The sequence below is a fragment of the Varanus komodoensis genome, unplaced genomic scaffold (assembly GCF_004798865.1).
Source record: "Varanus komodoensis strain SLA01 unplaced genomic scaffold, ASM479886v1 scaffold5, whole genome shotgun sequence".
Lineage (NCBI taxonomy): Eukaryota > Metazoa > Chordata > Lepidosauria > Squamata > Varanidae > Varanus > Varanus komodoensis.
In genome coordinates this window covers 6,350,109-6,373,786 of record NW_025336087.1, presented here as the reverse complement: position 1 = coordinate 6,373,786, position 23,678 = coordinate 6,350,109, and the positions used below count along the sequence as shown (strand labels likewise).

At 42.3% G+C, this 23,678-nt stretch overlaps 1 protein-coding gene across 4 annotated transcripts in view; it reads left to right on the top strand.

Annotated features, from left to right (window-relative positions):
• Positions 1-23,678, top strand: part of PDE4D (phosphodiesterase 4D) — a 666,530-nt gene that overhangs the window by 204,701 nt on the left and 438,151 nt on the right. Inside the window, exon 1 of one of the 4 annotated variants that reach the window (XM_044446039.1) lies at positions 15,907-17,054. The exons of the other annotated variants lie outside the window; for them this stretch is intronic. Coding sequence (XP_044301974.1) covers positions 16,783-17,054 — 272 coding nt within the window. The 5' untranslated portion in view covers positions 15,907-16,782. Of the gene's footprint in view, positions 1-15,906; positions 17,055-23,678 lie in introns of those variants that run through there. 4 annotated transcript variants of the gene reach the window in all.

The following is a 23,678-nucleotide window of genomic DNA, read 5'->3' as shown; positions in this document are numbered from 1 at the left end:
TGTGAAGCCCATCCAAATGGACCTCGCAGGCTTGCTTTTGATCACTGTGTCTTTACAAAGGCTTAAAGGAGGGTTGTGGCTCAGTGGTGGGGAACGTGCATTGCATGCAGAAAGACCCTGGATGAGCCCCCCTCCTCTCCTGTCACCAGATTGCCAGTGAGACCTCAGAGATTTCCTGCTGGTTAGAGGAGACATTGCTCAGCCCCCTGGACTGCTCCTCTCAACTGGTCCAGGGCTGGTTCCCACATTACTATGACCCCATTTGGCTGTTCAGAAAGGGGCTAGAATAAATGCCTGAGGAGAGAACTCTCCAGCTCTGCCCACTTCTTCATCCCGCGCTTGTTGATGGAGAGCGCCTAGGAAAAGAGCCCCCTGAGCATGTACCGGAGGAGGTTCTCCCCACTGGTACAGAGCAGTAGTTGAGCAGGTGTTGCCTCTACTGCACATTCTAAAGCCACAGCTTCAGAGTCTTAAGGCCTAGAAACTTGCTTTTAAATAATAAATGCTGACATTGTCAGGAAGCTGAATTCCAAGCTCAATGCCACATCTTGTGGTTTGTCAGCACGTACAAAGTATACTACCATCCGTTCTGCACCACCTATTTCTACTTTTGTTTCAGCATACTTTTCTGTCACGGCTAAAACATCAGCCCTGTGATCTCATAACCACTCCCTGTTCTTCATTTAAAATGTTTATCAGGATGAATGTAGGCAGGAATATGCAAAATTTCCATGGTTGCTCAGTGTTAGTTAATTCAGAGTTTATTCTTTATTAATCCTTATTATATTTATATTCCAGCTTTTCCACTGTAAGGAACCCAAGGTTGCTTCCATAATCCTCCTCCTCCTCCTTATTTTATTCTCACAACAACCCTGTGGGATAGGCTAGCCTGAGAGTCAGAGAGTATCCCACCCTGGCTCTGAGTGATGGACTTAGCAATAAATCACACTGTGCTTGAGAACAAGGGGATGGCCCTTTCTTTCATTTGGTTTGTGACAATTGCATTTCTGCCTCATTACCAGCCTCACCCATACACCCAGCCCCACAGGAAAGGAATTATTTGTGTAGCATGAGGGGGTCATTATCTGGTCCTAGCTTTGAGCTGCAGGAAGCTGAGGCTTTGCATCTGCCTCTTTGTTTTGCTTCTTCCACCTTGTGTGGTCAGGTGACAAGCCCAGTTTACTGCATCACTGGAGAACATTCCTCCCTTTTGTTTCATGTAACTTATTTGGGTATAACATCCTGCTTCTGAGTGAAATGTTCCATAAAAGAAGCAAAACACAATTACAGTCGACACAATTACATTTCTATCCTGCCTTTTTTCCTCCTACAGGGAATCGAAGGCAGCTCTTCCTGTCTGAGTTATCCTCACAAGCATACAATAGGATAGGTTTGGCTGGAAGTGAGTGACAGATGCAAAGCCTCCCAGTGAGCTTCATGGCTGTGTGGAGGCTGGAAGCTGGATCTCTGGAGTCCCAGTCTGGCACTCGAACCACCATACCATATTGGCTTTGGGGGCCATTGAGCTACTTGCTGCCAGCTTTAGGGTTGTTGGAATTTGGTTGCAACTAATAATAGATGCTGCATGGTGTCTGTTCACTGAAATGTTGCTAGTGTTGTAAGGATGTAACATGGGACATCCATTACATTATAGGAATGAGAGCTACCATGAAATGTTGCGTATGGAGTGGTTCTTTTCAGGGTGCCATCAAGTTAGTCAGCCAACTATTCCCTTTCCTAAGATATTCCACTGCACCCTCACTTCAGTTTTCAGTTAGTTAGCCTTCCATGATTATGTTTAGTCATCACTGGTCTGCTGATGGGTGTGAGGGATTTATTTTCTAGTGATGTGTTCAGGTCCTTTACTCCAAGTCTCCAGTCAAGTCTCAAGTCTTTACTTTTAAGACTAAGTTGAGTGTCAAGTAATTACAAGAAATTTTTGAGGCAAGTCTCCTCTCAAGTCTCAAGAGCCAACTAACAGCAAAAAAGAAGGTGTGGGGGGAGGGGGTGATGGAAGAGTTGTAACCCCCCAATGTTCCCATTTCACATCTCTCACTGATGCATTGAAGTCCTTTACTTCAACTATGATTGATTTAAACAAAGCAATGCTGTGAATTGAATTTAGTGAGATTGTAATTTAGAAAAACAATTTTCTCGACACGATTGGCCCCAGCCTGGCACTGTTTTTACTCCCTGGAAATGTGTGGGAACAGAGCAGAGGCAGCAGGAAGGAGAAGCACTGTTGCGCTTCCTGCCAAGGAGACTGAAGTGGACCAAAAAGCGCTGGAGCCTCCCCCTGTGCAGCTAGTCCCCGGATTACAGATAAGTTCCATTCCTCAGAATGTCGTTAAGCTGAATTTGTATGTAAGTTGGATCACATGAGTAAGCCAAACGTTTGTCTTCATATATGTGTATATTTTTCCTTTCTATGCATATAGAACACTTAAGAAACACTTCCATATTCACTGAAACATCTTTTATACAATAAAGCATTGTAATAATGATAATACTACAGTAATGATAAAGTAATTATAGGCATGGAAGAGAGAGAGAGAATCTGTAGTATACAGTATTGTAAAAAACAAATAAAAGAAACAGTTTAGGACATTCTTTCAAATCAGTGTCTTATAGATCAAGCTAGCTCACTATCATATTTGCATATGAATGTATTTGCATATTTGCATAGCAAGATCGTGAATGTGAAACATTTTGAGCACTCTGAAGTACTTTATGTTGTTTGTTCTCTTTGTTTGTCCATTTTCTGAATATATTTCTGGATTGCTCTGCTACTTTACAATAAACCATAACAATAAAAAAATGCCAGAGTTCCAAACAAAACAAAACCAAACCTAAAACAAAACTGAGAAAATAATTAGGTCGGTCTGTCTTATTTATTTATTTATTTATTTATTTATTTATTTATTTATTTATTAAAGCATTTCTATGCCGCCCCTTGCCAAGGCCTCGGGGCGGCTTACAACATCAAATACAAAATACATTAAAACAATAACAATTAAAATATATACAGTAAAATAAAATAAGCCGCCCTGGCCGAATAAAATTCAATAATATTAACATTTCCATCAAATTTGGTAATATTTGAAGGCCTGTTGGCTACTTTGGAGGGAATCAAGTCTACTCCCTCCCACCATCTCCATGTGCTCCAAAAAGCAACTCCTTCAAAAGAACAATAGAAATCTCAAGTCGAGTTGAGTCACTTGCAAGTCAAGCCTGAGTTGAGTTGCTGACGTGACTTGAGTTGGGCTTGGGAGCAAGTCACTTGGCTCAAGTACCCAACACTGTTATTTCCCCCCTCTTCAAATTGTTTTCCAAAATATTTTTCTGCAGACCTTGCAGGTCCACACAAGCTCGTTAATGCCTCCCTCATGTGCATTGATGCTGTGCTCATTACATAAACATTCGCACTCAGAATGAATTCACAACTAGTACATAGGTAAGATTGGTAAGAAAGATGAGATGCAACATTAACTAAGAACACAGATTATCTGGGGCATGGAAACCTGAGTACGAAAACCGAAGCTGAATATTGACATGACAAAGGCAGGTGGTTCCCAGGTCTGAGAATTGGTTCCTGTCCTGCACAGGGCTGCACTCTCTATGGAGCAGGCCCATAGCTTGGGAATGCTTCCGGATCCACATTGGCCATGGAGGTCCAGTTGACCTCAGTGGATTGGAGAACCCCAGCCTTGGCTAGTGCCTCAAGTGCTCCAAAATCTGGTTAGGGATAGCATTGCTATATATGCAGTGATAATTTCACAATTAGAGAACTGCAACACACTGTACATGGGGCTGCCCTTCCAGCTAATTTGGAAGGTGCTGCCAACACAGAAGGAAGCAGCAGCAGAACCTGAAGTTCACATACACTGGCTGCCGATTAATTCCTGAGCTATGTTCAGGTGTGTTGTTGATGTACAATACCCTTGATAACTGGGTACCAGCTCTTCCTGATCATCTAAAAAATTGGACAGATGCTGTAGCCTGTTGGAAATGAAAGAGACAATCATTCTTGTCGTGCTTTCCAGCAGCAGAGAGGCACCGCTTCTTTGCTTGAGAACAGTGAAGCCTGGGAAATGGGATCAGTGGATACAGAGATGGTGGAAGAGGGAGAGCTTATCTCACGGCCACTCTCTCCAGGAGTTCAGGCAGATTCTGGAAACTGACAGAAGGTTTGGAAGTGCCAGAAGTGGATATAGAGGAGAGCCAGAATAGCCTGACCTGATCCTTAACCCCATGATGCAGTGTTGGGAGAGAAGGGTGAGCCAGCCTGAGGGCCTGCATAGATTGAGAAGGCTTGCCCATTTCCAGAGGCACTCCCAGAGGGGTAGGGCTCAGGGTTACTGAAAAGGAGGGTTCTCAGAATAGTCTGCAGTTTGGGTTCAACAAACACTCTGTGTATGCTCAGAAACTCTTCCCTTGTTGGCTAATAGCTTATTGGATGTTCATTGGAAATAAAATGCTTTTGCCAAAGAGCTATCTATTGTTTGAGAAGAAGAATGAGGGAATCCATCTCCCAACATAGCCATGAGGGCTGTACTTAGTAGATCCATTCTCAGAATGGAGATTTGTGGTCTCAGTAAATTGGAGAATTAGAGACTTTGCAATGTATTTAGGATAGAGAAGCAATGTCTGTTCTTTATTTCCAAAAATATAAGTGATCACTGTAACATGGAGCAGGTGAGCAAAACCTGTTTCTCTGACACCTTCTCCTATAGTGCTGTATTAGGTCAAGCAGTGTTTTTCTCTTGTTGCACCACCCACTGGCTAGCTTAGTTCTGGAAACAAAGCTATGCTAAGACAGCTAATGGAACACAACAACTCAAGGTAGGCAGGCTTCATTCCACTATTCCCCATGCTCTGGAATAGACCTTGCTCCCATTCTTGTTCTGGGACCTGTATGAGAAGCAGTGCTCTATGGACTAGCCTGTAGGTAGCACTTGGAGGGCTTAGTGAAGGGGGAGTTCCATAAGTGTAGTCAGAGTCAAGTGTAAGGACAAGTCCTGGATAAGCAAAACAAGAATTGAATAGCACCACGGAGAGCTCCAGGTGTGGCTGGAAACCAGATAAGTTCTTAACTTGTGTGTTGCTCCAACAACCAGCAGACTCTGCGTGAACTTTAAGTAGGGTTTCAGGCTCATATTGGAGTTCTGCCTCCCACTTCCTGAATTGAGGCCGCCTTCCTTTAAGTGACCTTCCTTGTTTTAAAAGCCAGTGAATGTGATGACGCAGAAGTGACAGCAATGTGAACATGGTTTAAGAGCAGCAGTCAAAGATAGCAATCCATCTCTTTCCAGAAATAGCAGGGCTGAGCCTATGGGATTTTCCAGGAATGCTGGAACTTTCAGATGTGCTACTAGAGTTCAATACTCTTCCCAGTTTAAGAGCTTGCCTCTATCAGAAGCTCTCCCCTTGAGGAGGGAGGACCAGAGCCCTGGAACCTGACACAGGTGTCCAGGGCAGGCAGGTGGACAACTATCCCAGTATGCCTTGCTTGTGCCATGCAGTACCACATGCCAATGGCTTCCATTTGTATTGCAACTCACTAAGTGATTTCTGAGTGTGCATTGGTGGTGATGACATGATTGTCTGGAATGCTTTTACACTGTGGAACAGCTAAGCCAGCAGAAGTTCCTGCTAGAGAGCTACACTTAGGATCTACACTAAGGGGATTTCTGAAATCAAGTGAAAAATGCAAGTGTCATCTGCACAGCAGAGAACTGGATTGCTTTGTTGACTAGGATATTCCTTTTTGATATGGTCTAGTCTTTGGGTCAGGAAGGAAGGAAGGAAGGAAGGAAGGGGAGTGGAGAGAGAGAGAGAGAAAATGCAGTGGTCATGTGCTTTATCTCCACATTTTCAAGTGCATCAGCAAAACTATTCATTAATGTTGCCAGCCCAATTTTGTTGTTGTTGCTAAGAATCCAAATTGAGGAACTTGCTTTCCTGATGGAAATAACATGCCTCAGAGTTGTCATCTAATTCTCAGCTGATGCATAGTTCTGACCCACAAATGCCAACTATTCATATGATAAATGGGGGTCTTTTGATCTTAAAAGAAAGAAAAGAAGCCAGAACTTCCAGAAATGCACAAGAAAAATGGGGCCTTGACACTAATACACTTTCCACAGAATAGTTTGGAAATGTTAAAACTAAAAATAGAGCTGTCTGTGAAACTGACTAGTAAATATTTGATTTAAGACTTTGATGTTTTGATTAGCAAGCTGGTAGAGTATATTTGATTCAAAAGCTGGTGATGACATGAGCTCATGAAGACACTGCAGGGAAGCCGCTCTCTGTTAGCCTCAGATCTCTATTTTTCAACATGGGGGGCAATAATCCTAGCCTACCTTACAGGGATGCTGTAAGGATTAATCCTTTGATGCTGAAAGGATTGATCCTTTGTGAGTTTATATTAAATTGTTTGTAGATCTGTTTTTCATCCAACTGGCAAATCCCCTTGGGATTGTTTACATTCATAAATGACAACAGCATCAACAACAAAACAAACAAAAAACACCCCCAAAACCCCAAAACGGATCAAAGCAATTCATTATTAAGCATTCCACAATACTGAAACATTAAAAACATGAATAATCCAGCAATACAGATAGTACTCAGAGTAAGAGAATGAGATTCAAAGATGTCTGTAGTGAGACAACTTACAGTGCTGGCAATTGGCAAATTACTTTGGCCAGTAAATGATTGGCATTGTGGTCATTTATCGTAGCCAGTCTACAAATAACTTCCCCAAGGGGATTTGCCAATTGGGTGGTATATAAAGCTAACATAGAAGTAATATAACCTATATTCATACTTTTAATCCTTTCAACATCCTTGTAAGATAGGCTAGTATTGCTATCCCCAAATTGGAGAATTGTGATATGAGTCTAAGAAGGAGCAAGTTCCCTTCAATGCCCTTGTGAGGTCATGACTGAAGCAGCTTTTTGAATCAGCAACATCCTGATTTGTAGTCCAATATGATATTGGCTCTCCAATCCAGTGCTGGCTGCGGCATGCTTGGAAGTGTAGAAGGCCTTTTCTCTTCTCAACATGGAAAGACTTGTGTCTTTACTGCCTTGTGGTCTAAGGAACTCAGATTTAACAGGATTACACAAATCTGAAAGACAGTAATTTAGCATAGGATTGAATCCCCTTTCTATCACACATTGGTCTGTTGGTTGGGATGCACCATTGTTCGAAACATTTTGTATCCTTAGCATAAATCAGTTGCAGACATTGTGAGCATTTTCACCAAAATCATGTTAGCTTATTTTTCATATTATGTATAGTGGATTTATACTTTTTAATACTACTTTTATACAAAGAAAAATGAAATTATTTTTGTAACTTGAAATATTGCATTAGTTATCATTTTTAATGTCTGGGTGTATGCTCGTGCTTTTCAATTAGACATTTACACTCATTTTGTGATTGTTGGAATGTTTGATTTTGTAGTATTTGCCATGCTCAGCAAAGAAAGGTGGGAGTGTGTGGCTTACAGTTTCTTATCTCTGGACTCTGATGGTGAAGTGATTCCAGTTCTGTGCTGTAATGCTAATACCAAAAGCAGGGGCAGCTGAGGCCTAAATAACAGGGGGCAAGGTGGGAGTGGACCCTTTCCAAGCCAAAAATACTTTGTTGTCTGCGGCAAAGACCACAATGGCACCTCCCTTCCATATCCCATGTACAAAAGCTGAGCACCAGCTCATTGAATCTACTCACCTGAATGCCACCATGTAGCTTAGAAGGAACAAGGTGTATCCAGTTTGTTCATTCCATTCCTCTCAGCATCTGCTGCCTGAGGTGACTGTCTCACTTGCCTAATGGTAGGACCTGCCACTTATGCACAAGAGAACATCTCTTGTGCACAAGGCAACATCTGTTTCTAGAATATTTGCATATTCCAACATTTATTCCTTTTATTATCATTTAAATCAAAACACCATACACCTCCAGATAGTGGGAAACATTATGATCAGCTAATTGGACAGCTTCAAAGCCCTGTTGCAGTTCCTTCTGATTGTTCTTTGATGTTCCAATAGAGGATTGTCCTCTGAAGCCCTTCAAACTTGGACTGTGTTCTTTAAAGTCAGGTACATGGCCACCCTAGCAAGGATTTTGCCATTAATTTTCAGTGGGGGCTGCTCCTGGCATAAACAGGTCCAACAGTGCATAGATGATATCCATCCATCCATCCATCCATCCATCCATCCATCCATTTCTGTACCACCCAACAGCCAAAGCTCTCTGGACAATTATGATTACATTTATATCTCTGTCTTTTATTTTCCTGCAAGGTGGATTACATGGTCCTTCTCTCTAATGTATCCTTACAACAACCTGGCTGTATGGAGATGGGGATCCAGAACTGTCCAGTTCCAGTTCAAGCACCCTAACACAGTCCTGTGCAATTTGTCAGTGGCCTTCCATTCATTTCCTGCCTTCTTTCCATCCACCTGTTGCCTGTGGGGCACCAGCCACAACTAGCTAGAGAGCCAGTGTGGTGCAGTGGTTAAGGGTGCAGGACAGGGACTTAGGTGACCTGGGTTCGAGTTCCTGCTTGGCTGCGGAGCCAATGGGTAACTTTGGGTCAGTCACAGACTCTCAGCCTCAGTACCTCACAGGGCTGTTACCGTTGTTGTGGGGATAGGACTGATAGGAATGATGCAAGCCACTTTGAGCTCTTGAAAGAATGTGGGATATGCCTCAAATAATAAATAGTCACTGCAGCGGCTAAGCTCTCATTATGAGACTTTTTGCATTTCTCTGCCTACAGATACACTGTAGATACACTGGAGCAGCCTGTGGGTTTGGCTTCAAGCCTATACAGGAGTGGCAGGGCCTGCTGCACCCCAAGAGCCACATTCTATTTCAGAGGCACTCAGGAGCCGCATTCCAGTGATGGGTGGAGGCTGAAGGCAGAAGGCCAAAACATCCAGCCATTGCTGTTACTCCCATAATTAGGCCTCAGGAGAGGCATTTCAACCTTCCGGAATGGGTGCAGGGAGCTGGCAATTGCGTGGTCCCCAGACCCAAGGTTCTGCATCTCTGCTCTGTCGATTTACCTAAGAGTAGGCTCCATCAAGCAGCCTTACTTCTGTTACGTCCCAGCACACGTTCACCCAGCACAGGCTAAATGATACTGTCATCCTCCAGGACATGCATGCCTGCAATTTTCTGGTGAAAGCTCCATGTTGACAAGCACAGGTCCATTTTGCAGTGATTCCACCCTTTGTGGTCATACATCCGGGTGCAGCTGGGATTACAATGTTCTGTAATTTTCTGCAGTCCATGTGGTACTTTTTGTACATGCTCCTGGGAGGAAATTCACAGAGAAATTGGTGCAGAAAATAATGAGGTGAAATGGTCCCAAAGCATTGTGGATTTGAGGTATAAGCAGCCATGATCATTCTTGTTAGTTGATTCACAAGTTCCCCAGTAGCTTGCAGCTTAATTACAAAAAGGGCTTTCAGTGCCTGCAGGATTTAAAAAAAGGCATGACACAAAAGGAAATGAGGAATGGGCAAGGAAAAGGAAAGCAAGCAAACCCAAGCACCAGTGCTCTGTGCTGTAATAGCGGGAAAATGCTTGCTTTATAGCAGAAGAGTAGAGCTGTCCCTGATGGCTGAGCTGTGTTTGCCTTTACAGAAGCCATTTGTATGCCTCTTTCTTTATGTCCAGAGGGTGGGGAGTTACACAAAGCTCTGGGAGCAATGAATGGATAATATTTTCACTGCATGAAGTGTTTGGCTTGTGAGGGGTATATAACAGCACGATAAGAAAAAGTTGCCTACGCAAATCACATTGCAAGAATTTTTTTCGGAGCCTAAGGTAAACATTCTGTGTTTAATTTACTGTATGCTCATTGTGCAATGCTAGAACTACTTGAAAATCAAGTTAAACTTTCACTTCCTGTTAGGGTGGATGCAGCTTATATCTGTAGCTCTTTGTCTGACAGAACCCTCTTCCTTTCAGTCCTCTCTGAATTGATTTAGCTTGGGGTTTAATGGTATGTTGTGAAATGTTCAGTATTGACATAAATAAGGATAGATAAAGCTTATAGGTTCAACAGTTTTTACAGTTCAACAGGTTTCTGATGATAGACTGGTGCAGGGCTGGGAATGCTGACATATACAATTGACTAATATACTCAAAAGGTAGATGATGATGATGCAATAAAATATAATTGCCAATAAGTTTAAATGACTTTATTGGAACATTGTCAAATTTTTTTAAAACACTGCTGATTGGTTTTTAATAAATAGCATGGATGTTTTTAATAAAAGCACAAAGAAATGTTGTGTTATCTGACTTTGCTTTCTCTGGCAAATGCAATACAATTAATAAAGGAATATTAACCTAACATGGGCTAGAAGTCTTCCTCCATGTTCAGAACTATGATCCAACCCCACTGAGGAAATGTATTTCAGTATCTATTTGCACAGAACCATCCAGTAGGAAAGGATGATGTTTTCCTTGCTAAACTTTCCCTGAAGGAGATGCAGACTCCAAGAATATCTCCAAAATTGAATTTGGCTCAGGGGCTGGAATTTTAACACTCCTCTGTTGTACACATGTACAATGCTCAACACCTTAAAAAGGGGGCATTCATTTGCCATAGGTGGCAACAATTATGGCAGTTCTTGTATATGGGACATCCAACATGTGGATCAGTTAACTGGGCAGCCAAACTACAAAGACATTATTGTGTGGTTTGTCTGGGTGTGCTACATTTTTAATAAAGTTAAACAGCCATGGTAGATGAACTGCATCAGGACTGTGGTATGGACAAGCAGGGTTTAATCCTTTGATGCCACAAGGGTTCCTCCAGGGCCGTCTTAACGCATGGGCCTGATGGGCACTTGCCCATGGGCCCCATACTAATCTGTGCATATTAACCCTTGGAAAATTGGAAAACTTCCAACATTAACAGTAGTTGTAGTTGTCTTAGAGGCCCCAGTACCTGCTTTGCCTGGGGCCCATAATGCTGTTAAGACAGCCCTGGGTTCCTCTGAGAACTACCCCCTACACACACACACTGTTGCTATTAGTGCTGGGGGGAAAGCTCATACTGTTGCCAATGGGTATTTTCCTTTCATTATGAGTAGCAAGCACAGGAAAGTCTGATTCTGATTAAGACCAAACATGGCTGAAGACTCCATGCCACAGCCCTAATCTGGCTCCGTGGGCCCCATGGGAGGAATTCAGTTTGGGAAAAAAGTTTCATGACTGTCCCGTCTGGTGAAGGCTGGTAGGTGCAATGCCAATGTATCCAGATTTTATTCTGAACTTTTAAAGAACTATCTGTGAAGCTGAATGCTAGGCCCAAGTGGGTCCAGGACCATGGACAGCTCCTTTAAAGTTCTACCTGAAACTTCAGGTGGGTACAGTGCCACACCCTCTTTGGAGCTTCCGACCACTGTTGGTTCCCTCCATGTGAATAATGCCATGTATTGTTTGGCCCTGAGTACACACCAGTACACCTAGTAAACATGTAGTGCATTTCCTAGAATACAACCCTAAGCACATTAAGAACAAATGTAAGTATACGTGTATGGGTGCATGAGCAAACAATATCCAAAATTCACAACTGGGCAATACCTTTATTTGGACACAAGTGAGGTTCACCAAAATGTGCAAGCTTTCAAGTTCTGCAGAACTCACCAGCATACTAAAAGCAGGAATACTTGCCTACATGAAACTAACTGTGGGCATATCCTTTTATTTTAGTAGAGTGCTGCTTGAGCTTACCATTCCCATTCTGTGCAATTGCTGTCTCCAATAAATACACGGTTCAGTTGGTTCTCAGACCTGGAACCACATTAGTTTGTCTGTTTGTTTGTTTATGGTTTATCTCTGTATGGTGGTATTGCTGTTAGTGCAAGATAACTTAGGCCAATCTGCAACTCTGTGGTGTGTTGGTATAGATCAACCAACCTGGGGTGCACTTTCTCTAACATAATGCATCCCAGATGTTTTGGGGTACAATTTCTACCACCCCTGACTACTGACTGTACTGACTAGGATCAATGGGAGTTGCAGTCCAAACACCTGGAGGGAATGAGTCTGGGGAAAGACTAGTGTAGACAGTTCCTTTGGTTAGCTGTGCTACCTAGAATGTGCAAACTGCAGTTCGTTTCTGCCATTTAAGGCAGATGCAGTTCCTATAAGATGCTGGAAAGGCCCTGGGAATGCTTTGGGAGAGAGCCAAAGCAAAGCCCATGTCTGACTTCTGTTTGCTGGAGGCAGGTGTGGGAGCCAAGGATGGGCCATTGCTGGACCCATTGGGAGTTGCTAAGCTTATGCATTTCACAGAATCATGCTGAAAGCCTCGTGCTGCCTTGGCAACATGTGCTCACCACCAGCTTGGTAACCAGACATTTATGACTCATTAGAGATTTTCGAAAGAAGCCCCTGCAAGAACCATAGGGGCTTATAAAAATCTGCAAGAAGCAGCAGCCACAAATAAATTTGTTGAGGACTGGATTTTATTCATCTGTGAACAAGATGTCAATATCTAAGGCAATTGTTTTTCAAAGTCTTAGTTTTCACCTATTTAAGTACTTGGATTTATTATATAGTTAACTGCTTCTTGTGTAAGGCTTGTGATAATATTTGTATTTTCTGTGTTTTATTTTTGTATTTTAAACTTTTAATAAAATGAATAACTTATTAAATTTTAAAAAGTTAATATTTAAGTTAATAGCTTTTAATAACAACAACATACGGGGTTGTACCTAAAGTCTGGATCTAATTAAATAATACTGTCTTAGCTGAATTATGCTATACCTGAGCTTAAATTTTTCCAGTTTAAATAAAAAAATGCTTATCTTTGGATGTTGCTGTGGTTGTTGCTAGTTGAGTCACAAGTTCATTCTGACCAATAAATAATTGTTGCAAAAAAGGCTTAGAACACTGAGAACCAAACTAGATGTGATGTCAGGAGAACTGTCATAAGATATCCTGCTGCTTTTGGAAGAAGTAAATGCTGCATTTTCATGAATGAAAAGTACTGTATCAATGCCACTGCTGTTGTTACTACGACAGCTACTACTAATAAACAGATCCTTTCATTGATGAAATGAGAGCATGTGAATGAAGTTTAATCATTCAGAGTTCTAAGCTCATTGTCTACAACCTACTTGGAAGAAATTAAGTTTATACATGCATTTTCCCTCTTTTCTGTATAGTGAAGCACCATTGGGTACAATTTTGAAGAAATCTAAGCCAAAAAAAAAATCATTCAGACTCTGTAATAGAAAATATATCTGCCTATCAAAAAATTAAAAATAAAAATCAGACCTCCCTTCATTCAACTGCGCTTTCTGTAATTGCTTTGAGTAAAGATGGTTCAGAATGACATCAAATAACTATCTTAAAGGGCAAAAGACATGGTGATTATATTAAGTCAATTACTATGGATCATTTTAAAACAATAACTGTAACATGTAAGACATAGTTAATGGGCATGGGAAGTCACCGACTTGGGAATTAGCAATATCTAATTAGATCGCTTGTGTTCAGCATCCTGGCTTTTATGTTGGTTTGTGAGCCAACAAAGCTGGCACCCAAGACTTACGGTTTCCTTTTTATATTTTTGAGAGGGTGGGCACAAGTTCTTTTCATGCCAGAGCTGAAGAATCTATTGCTCTTTTGCAACACCAACACTCCCTTTTATTCTGATTGGGATTTACTAGAAAATGTCCGAGTGGATTTTTGCTCCATGGGTTAGACGAGCCCTGATGGATCACATGGCAGATGAGAACCAGTGTAGCCCAATGATTAGAATGTAGGACATGGATGCAGAGATCCAATTTCTGGTTCCTAATTGGCCATGAAGCTCACTGGATTACTTTGAGGCCATTACTGATTCTCACTCTGAGCTACCTCATAGAGTTGTTGTAAAGATAAAATAGGAGGAGGAGACCATGTAAGCTGCCTTGGGTTTCTTGGAAGAGGCAAAAAGGAAGAAGGTAAATGTAATGACAAATACACAAGAGCTACCTAGTTCAACATGGCTAATCAGGTGTCTTTGAGGAGCCGCCCAGAGGCAGGGCTCTGATGCTTTCCTGCCAAAGGCATTCAATACCGTACTGTCATGGGATGTGGAGGTTGTATTTTAGACCTGAACCCTATGAAAAAAGAGGAATTCTGTTACCCCCCCCCAAAAAAAAGAGGACAAAAGGGGGCCCATTTGCATGAAATCTGCAGATGCGAATGCATACAAACTTTAGAAATAATAGCTGTACTTTAAATTGAACTGTGCTACATCTCGCCATAGTGGAGAGGAAAGGTGACCTGCAGATGCACTCCATCTGCTGCCCAGGTATGGGTAAGCAACTGGAAGGTCCCTAGTCTCCCCTCCTGGATATCTATGATTCCATAGAGAAACACCACCTTCCCTCATGCCTGATTTTGTTTAGAGCCATAGCCAGCATTAAATGAACCATACTGGTTGAGCAGCTGGAAGGAGGACTCTCCAAAGAGAGACCCAGCCCTAACCCTGGAATGTTTTTCTGAGACCCTGACCTATGGCTTTGCTGACATTGTTGGGAGTGACAGGACTGTACCCTGGGCTCTGCCCTCTGGGCACAAAATAGTGTTTAATAGAATAGTTGGAGTGATACAACAATGGAACCAGTCTCCTAAGGAGGTCTGCCCCATTAGAGGCACTCAAGATGCAGCTGGAGAGCCATCTGAAAGAGAAGGTTTAACTTGGAGTCTTGAACTGAGCAGGATGATGAACTTGATGGCCCTCTGGCCCCTTCCAATCCTACTGTTCTAGGATTCTATGAATCCAGATTAAAAAACACAATCTTAATTAAAAACAAATTGAATAAAACATGATAAAAAAGCAACCACCACAATATTCTGCATCAACCAATTGAAAAATCCTTTCAGCAACAGACCAGCTTGTGCCAAGGCTTGCCTGAATAAAAGGACTCTCACCTATCATTGTTTAAAATGTGGATTTGTAGATAACTATGGTTTTAGGAAACAAACCAAGATCAAGAAGTATGGTTTACAGTTGTCTTGTTTCCTTAACCCAGGGATGGAGGACTTTTTACTTTTCAGATCCACATTTCCTCAGTTGAAACCCATTGGAGGAGCTGCAAGTGAGCAGAACTAGGCAGAGTTTGGCTCAGCCAAGGTCCATATGAGACTAGACAATAAGCCTTAGGCCCCCCAGCCCTGCCCTAAACAATACTTAAAATTTATCATGGTCTGTCCAGTTGTGGATATAAAGATGACTCATAGTTAGTTCAAAGCAGAAAAAAAAGCACTGGGGAACTCAGAACCAGAGACTCATTCATATGATGCTAAAAAATAGCTTGGGATGATGTATTAATACAACTTACAGCCTGGTTTGCACAATCAAACATTGTATTTATGGGTGCACAGAAGTGAGTGAGCATGATGAAAGGTGCAGACAGAAGCAACCAGAGTGGAGCTCTGAGTACCAGGTACCCAGTGAGGAAAGGTACTTGGAGCTCCTTTATTTAGAAAGACAATCAATACAAGGAACATATATCAATGCAGTTTATCTGCACACTCACTTCTGCTTGGTGAAGTGCAAATGTGGAAATCCTGGGTTTATTTGGGGTTTGTTATGGGGTTAACTCTGGATTGTGTAACCTCAACACAACTTGGAGTTTCCAAGTTCACACATCACATAACAACCCAGAAATTGGGTGTTCCTGGGTTCTTCACTGAAAGTGGAAGTGACATGTGGGTGGGACACAGTGTGTTCATTTGTTTGCTGTTCTGCATCTTGCCAGATTCTGGGTTAAGCAATCTCTGTGACGAGAGAACAAAATCGGTGCGTGTCTGTATTTGTCTTCTTTCTAAACAAACAAAAAACAAAGTTCTAAATGCCTTTCTTCATAGGAAAGTTGCTCCATTTCCTTTATCATACCAGCTGTTTCTTTCTGCTGCCTTCCCTGTTCTCCCTTACCCTTTCTGAGATGAGGCAAGTGGAACGGTTTCCCTTCTCCCTCCCACCTTGCTGCCCTTCATGTGCCCCACCGCCACCCCTTGAGGCGGCTGCCTCAGCCTCCTCACACCAAAGCCTCCTCTGAGGAGCCTCCCGATTGCCTTTGAGGAGGAAAAGGTTTCTTTCCTTCGTTCACGTAAGTGGATCTATTACAGAAAGTTCAAAAAAAATGAATAAACCCTGTGCCTTTTCTGCGAAGAATTGTACGGTGGGGTGAATCCTTCGCCTGTGTGTGCATGTGCGTGGCAAAACGAGCAAACCCAGAGGAATCGTGTGTCCCTCGCCCTCCAGAGGGAGAAATGACAGACTGGAAAGGAGCGCGAAGCAACGCGCGCGTCAGGGCCGAAGCCCTCCTCCCGGCACTTCTTGTGTACATAAGCAGGAGTCACTCAAGCAGCTGCAATGCATTAGTTCCAGTAGTTTGACAGGCAGCCCCACCATACAGTTCCTTCCCTCGGTGCTCGCTTGCAAGTATAGCCAGCAGGAGTGAATGGTGTTTGGCACAGCCGGCTGTCAGCAGAGCGGCAATGTCTAATAGGTTCTGTGGAGGAGTTAGCTTGGCTTCTTTTTCTTCGAGGTTCATTATCTGTACGGAGACGCTCTGAGGGCAGTCCACGAGCCGAATAGGCTGAATCGGGAGCTGAAGCTCTGCTCAGAAAAGGAGGCTTTCTTCCTGCTCCCCCCACCGCACCCCAACACCACAGCAAAGCAGCTCAAACAAAGATCGGCTTGCATTTAGAGACCTGGCTCATGTGAGTTGCTTTGGAGACATGGCTCAGCAAACAACAAGCCCAGACACCTTGGCTGTACCTGAAGTGGATAATCCTCATTGTCAAAATCCGTGGCTCAATGAAGACCTGGTGAAAACCCTGAGGGAAAACTTGTTGCAGCAAGAGAAGCTTAAGACAACCAGGAAGTCTTCATCTATTTCTCCGAAGTTATCACCAGTCATTTCTCCCAGAAATTCTCCCAGGCTCTTGCGCAGGATGCTTTTGAGTAGCAACATACCGAAACAGCGACGGTTCACCGTGGCACATACCTGGTAAGAACTGTATTGCTTTCATCCCCACTACTTCTCCTTCCTTCCGTTCCACTTTTGGAGCAATATTGAACTTTTGCATGCAAAATCTGTAAGAACTGCAGTCAAAATTCCACCAGATGCAGGAAGGCTCCATGTCTTTAAAAGAAGCCTTAGATTCTGTTCCATTATGCTAAAGCCCTTGATTGAGAAAAGAATGCTATTCCAAATGCCTTAAATCATCTCCTTTAAGGTCCTTTGCTTCCCTTTCTCATCTCTCTGTCCAGGTTTAAGCTAAGTGTTTATCATGCAGTGATAATCATCAAAAGAAAATATTTATCTGACTTATGGTTAAAGATGGAACATCGTGTATGTACAGGAGAACAGTATCTCTGATTTATAACCTCTTAAGGGCTATATTATCAGGTCAATTGTGTCACTGCATGAAAAGTGGACTGACGAACAGGTGGTATGTGCACAGTGCCTCTCCAGGTCCTTGTAGTCAAATAACTGCTGTGAGGAGGGGGAAAGGATATACTGCTCTTGCCAGCAGATGAACCTGTCATGTAATTGGGCACCTGAGTTTATCTGGGTGTGAGCAGAGTGAAGCTTGATGCATACATTGTTTTGTATTTGACCTATTCTTGTGCAGTGCTAGCTTGCCAGGTTGTTACATTGCTGTCTTTTATATCTGAGAATAAACCATTGGCTTTTGCACTGATAGATTTGACGGGTTTTTTAATGCTCTACTTTTTGGTTGCTGGACTTCATGCAATTGTTTTCTCTCAGAAATCTCCTCCTGAGAATGTGTTGTAGTAGAGAGCGGGTGAGAAATTATATGTGTTGGTCATCAAATAGAACTTTTTGTATTAATGTTTTAATTAAAACAAGATGGAAATGCTAGGCTACAGAGTATGTGACTCCATGTCACTACCTGAGACTGCAAGTACAGAAAGGAAATTCAGTGTGGATAAATTTTGTAGAAGATAAAATCAAGAGATGAAACATGGTTACTGTTCAGAAATTCAATTCTAGGGGTATATAGTTGGCATAAAGCAAATAGGAAATGATGTGAGACACTACCTAAGATTCAAGGAGTATCACAGAAAGGACTAAGGGTTGCCATCAGGATGTTCCAGAACTGGGAACTCGCAGCTCCATCTATCATTTGCTGTGTGCGGTGGGTCCCCAGACAGATTCTCCCTAGCTAGGAAAGAGTCTTCCAGGTATAGGGATGCTTCCATCAACCAAGGCTAATCATTAGCTTATTGAACAAAGCCATGCTGGTTATGGACTATGTTATTGTTCCATGATCTGGGTTGTCCTAAGGGACAGACTTCCAGCTCTGACCTGTGGCTTGTTCCTTGGCTCCTATTTCTTAGCTCCTGTTCAACAGCTGCCTGACTCAATGCTGATCTGCATTCATATGACAATAATTTTATGGTGCTCAAGCTTTGTGTTGGTTCCATGTTTGCGGTAGGTTGGGTGCATACAACCACCACCAAGAGCGGGATCAAGGGTTTTTGCATGTGCCAGCAAATGTGCAAGAACGTGTTGTTGTTGTTATTGGCAATGGAACGGTGCAACTTTTGCAATGGCGTACAAAGACTTTTCTCTTATTTGTGATTGTGGTTGCATATGGATTGGTTGGATGTGAATAAGAAATCAAGAAGCTCACAAATTTTGACGATAGACTGTATGCCCAGTGAGCATGTTGATTTTCCCTTTGATAGGAAGGCATTAATTCTATTAAAACTTAAAAGGGTTGCTTTTTCATTAGTCTGAGGCTAATGCCTTTTGATATTAAGAATTTATGAATATGTTAGAGTAGATGGAATAAGATTCTGGAAACCGTTTCTTTCTTTCCATTACATGTGAATTGACAGAAAGCATTTATTTCCTGGAAGGTCTATGCTTGCAGAACAGATACTTGTTGCTGCTGGAAGGAGCCTCAGGCTCTGGAAAGGTGGGGTAGTATCAGTTTTTAAAAGAAAGACTAAATTCCATTGAAAGTTCTTAGCTGAATTCTCGTAAGTATATCAGTCCTGCTCCAAGCTGGTCTTCCAGCATTTTTTGTACTTAGCCTGGGGTTCAGAGATGCTGGGTTCCTCTAGCCTAGTATCTTGCGTCCCATATTGGTCTATCTGGGAGAAATTCACCTAAGGTACAATTGTATCAAAATGCCCAGAATCCTCCGAATTACAGCCAGTCTATGGAAGATGAGAAGGCAACCTCATACCTCACCCACACTGCAACTCAGTTATATGGCTGATGTTGGCTGTCGTGCTGAGGTTCTCTGGAGTGGGAGGACAGGAAGTTGAGGTGCGGCCAGGGTACCTTGTATCTTGATGGTACCTTCTTCCATTGCTGTGTACTTCCCCATTTTCCAAGTCGCGTCAGAGATGTGGCTAGTGTGGCTCTTTCATTGCTGGCAACAAGCAAGGGAGAAGGGTACTCTATTTGAGAAGAACCAGCTACAGGGTATGGGCACTTTTTGGACTTCATTGCTGGGTCTCTGAAAAATCCTATGGCCACCTAGGCACTTTCTAGCAACCACAGGGTTGCATTGCTAGTTTCATATTTTAGAACCAATGCACAAATCATTTTTGTTATTCAAAATTACAGTGGAGTTTTCTGTTTTCTTTAAAAATGCATATGAAAGTGCACATATTAGGAACCATGAATATTAGTAAAAATAGCATTCAAAAGTGTATTCTCTTGTTGGAAAATGCGTATATTAGGCAAAATTACATAAATAAATAAACATACTAAGAGAAATGTGAAAAAAGCACATACACATTTCCACAGTATTTTTAAAAAGATTATTAAAGTTCAGGACAAACCAGAACTAAGATTGGAAAAATGGAAACCTCAGAGAAACCAGAATGGGCAGGTTTGTTGATATTGGTACCTGTTAAGGTAGTAGGTTTGTTTTTTCTCCTCTCTGTCAGTCTGTCTCTCATTTGCTCCCCCTGACATTTAGATTACAGTGATAGTCAGCAACTAGTCAACCATGAAAAAAGGAAGAGAAATATATTGTAAACTAATAAACTTTATTAAAACCAGTATTAATGAAATGGCATGGAAAGAATGGTATTCCTCACTAGGGCTGCCACAGCTACCATTTCATTGACATGAAAGCTAGATCTGCTGCATAACTAGCCCAGAATGGAAGCTCTTGTTTCTTTCTGAGCTCTTTTTATCATGGAGTCAGCTGAATTATAGCCTTTGAGCGGGTTGCCATCATCAGTGTTACCAGTAAGGGCATTAAACTGGAATGTGGAATGCAACATTTGACAGCAATCAAAGAGTAAGTTGGATGCTCTCAAAAAGTGGCCCAGGGAGGGCTTGGATCTTGGGGCCAAAGACCAGGGTCCTGCAGCCTATCCCTATTCCAGATGACCACAGCTGAGGGGGATACCAACAGGTCACCACTTGGACTGGCTCAGGGTGGAAAGTCATTGCTCTAAATGCTCATGCTTTGATTTGCCACCTGCTGTCCCCCTCTAGGGGGAAGATAGCCCATTTTAGAAATAACAGCACCATCCAGTGTGGCTGCTTGCAATCCTCCAACTTGGTGGATTATGGGAATCCATTCAAAAGGTTGGAGAAGTAAGGAGGTGAAGGTCACCTCCACATCCTCCCACCCTGCTGGACTTTGGCTATCCAAGTTTTTTGCTCTGGAACACAAGGAGGGGAGGGTGAGCCACTGCCAGCGTAGTGCATATGTTGACAAAGCCTGATCCTTCAGTCCCCACCCCCATGAGCACCTAGCATAAGGCAACTCCAGGATGGCTCTTGCAGCCTTGGAGCCACCACCAGCAGGCTTCTTCCCATGCTAGCTGCGAGCAAAGAGGGGCTATGCTGAACTTGGAATCCAGCTCCAACCTTGGAGTGCATTTCTGAGGTCCAGGTTGGGACTCTGAATTATACTGTGACATCTAGACACCATTGAGCACTTAAAACAATAAATGAATGTATGCAGTCACAGGCCCTACAATTGCATCAAAACCACTGACCATACTGCACATGGTAGACATGTCATAAGTGGAGTCGGCTGGAGTCAGGGGTCAGACTAGATGGCCCAAGAGGACCCTTCTGACTCACTCTGTTTTTATGTTTCTGTTACATTACTCAGAGACAGAACTTTTCAGGAACATCATATGAATAGACACTCCAATTTTCACTTGGATAGAAATGCCCCAATTACACATAAGGGTCATTTGGCAAATCATGGCAAATGTCTATAATGAGCAAACTATATATATAAATTAGGGTCACTTAGCATGAGGGCTACTTTGTGTCTAGTTTTAAGAATGATTTCTTAGAAAAGTGGTTCCAGTTTTTGGTATATACTGTACCAAAATTTAAATACCAAATTTATTTACCAAATTTAAAAAGCCAGTGTATAAAAGGCCAGTTCCTGCATAAACTCCTACATTTATGTTGTGATATGGATACTGACATATATACCAGAGCTGTGTAGTGGGTAGTGTGTTGGATGGGGACTTGGGAGATCCAGGTTCTAGCTCCCATTTGGTCATGGAACTTACTGGGTTATTTTGGGCCAGTCATTGACTTCAGCTGAACCCATCTCCTTGCATTGTTTAGGAGATAAAACGAGAGGCAGAGGACCATGTATTCCACCTTGGGCCCCTTGCAAGAGGAAAAGGTGGGTTATTTATTTATTTAGGAAGCTTCTATGCCGCCCCATTTGCCAAAGCCTCGGGGCGGCTCACAACAATAAATAAATAATCACAATATAAAAACAATATAATTTGAGTTGACCTGGCCAAAGACTAAAATAAATAAATAATATTAACAATGAAAATAACGCTTAAATAAAAAGGTCTTCGCCTGGCGCCAAAAAACAAATAACGACAGCGCCAGGCAGACCTCTCTGAGGAGCGCATTCCATAGATTGGATGCCACCGCAGAGAAAGCCCTCCTCCATTATAAATGTAAGAAATATATTTTTTAAAATCAGGAAAGGTGATGTGCATTTGTGTGTGCCATCTCTTCAGGTATTTGATCTGTGATAGTTTTGAAAAGAGAATATGTAAATTAGTAGTTACGTTGGGAAGGAATTGTTAATGAGGTATTGGGTTGCCTTTCATATTTGCAAAAAACAAACAAAAAAACCGCCTTCAAATCAAGCAGTTTAAACAAACAGACAAAAATATTTCAAAGGCTTCCTTATAAACAGAGGAATAGAATTTCCATGGCCTCTTTGTTGCTGAATAGGAGACAGCAGAAACTGTAGCTTGGAAAATCATGTTGTAGGGTTGTTGCTAATGAGTCACACAGACTATGCACGGGAATTCTTAATCATGTTTTCTTGCATTTAGTAAGGATGGCACTTTTGTACTGATTACCTTGGAGCTCTTTGCCTCAAACCACAGTGTTGTTGCAAATCCCATGAGAGCAAATGAAAACTTAATTTTCTTATGAGTCTGTTCAGTCCTCACTGGGATCCCTCTGAAACCCCCTCCCTGCCAGGCACTCTGTTTAGATCTTAAAGAGTTGCATTTCTCCAATCCTTGGGGCTTTCCTGATCCTGCTGGTGCTGCCCTGATTGCACTGGTTGCCCAAGATCCACATTAAGAATATGAGTTTGCATTTGAAAATGTAGGAGAACCTTTGCTTCTCATGATGAGAGCCAATGTAATAGAATGGCTATAAATGTACATGCAGCAATACAAGAAATAAGTATCATTCACATAACTATCTGGGTTGAATGTCCCAGTTCCTATCCTATCCTATTTATCAGTTACTACATAGAAGATGCATGTGTTGGATACAGGGGTTTGCTTATAGGAAAATGGACATTGCAAATCTGTTCCATATCTGTTTTGCAGACTGTCAGGAACATTTGATTCCATTGTTTGTGCCTTCATGAAATTGAATTTTGTGCAGATGTGCTTATATACATTTGTGCACCTTTGGAGTTGTGCAATTCACACCCTCAAAAATGTGCAAATTCCCTCCCCCCAAAAAATATTCCCCCATGCAAGAAATATACATTTTAAGTGGGTGTTTTTTATTTCATGTACAGACAGTCCCTGTCCAAGTTACAAACAACGCATACTTACGAACTGCCATAAAGCCTGTTATTAAAAAAAAAAAATCTGTGGAAAATGGTCATTACCATACAGTGAAAGGATGCCTCCTAGAGTGAAAGGAGGTCTTTGGCCATCTGCAGAGGGAAATCTCTATGGCATTTCCTTGCTGCAGAGAGAGGGCCTAGAGATATTCATGGTTTTTCCACTTTCACAGGGGCCCTCTGCCTCTAACCCCATAAATGGGGAGTGCTGACTATGCGTGATCCAACTTACATACAAATTCAACTTAAAGAAAAATTTCCATTTTGTCAGGCATGGAACTTGTTTGCAACCCCGGGACTGCCTGCATCATTAAATCCAGGTAACTCAGGAAAAGCTGTGTAATCCATGGGTCTGTTTCTTAGAAGTCTGGACTCATTTGAGTCCATTGTGGGTTTCGTTGACAGCACTTTTTCTGGCTTCCTCAAGGTGCATTTGAAACCGAAACCAGAGTGGGCTTTGGGCCACCATGCACTTGTTTTTCAAGCCTTTCCCCTACAGGACACCCCATGTCTGTGTAGGGATCAATGAATCTTTTGCTTTTGCT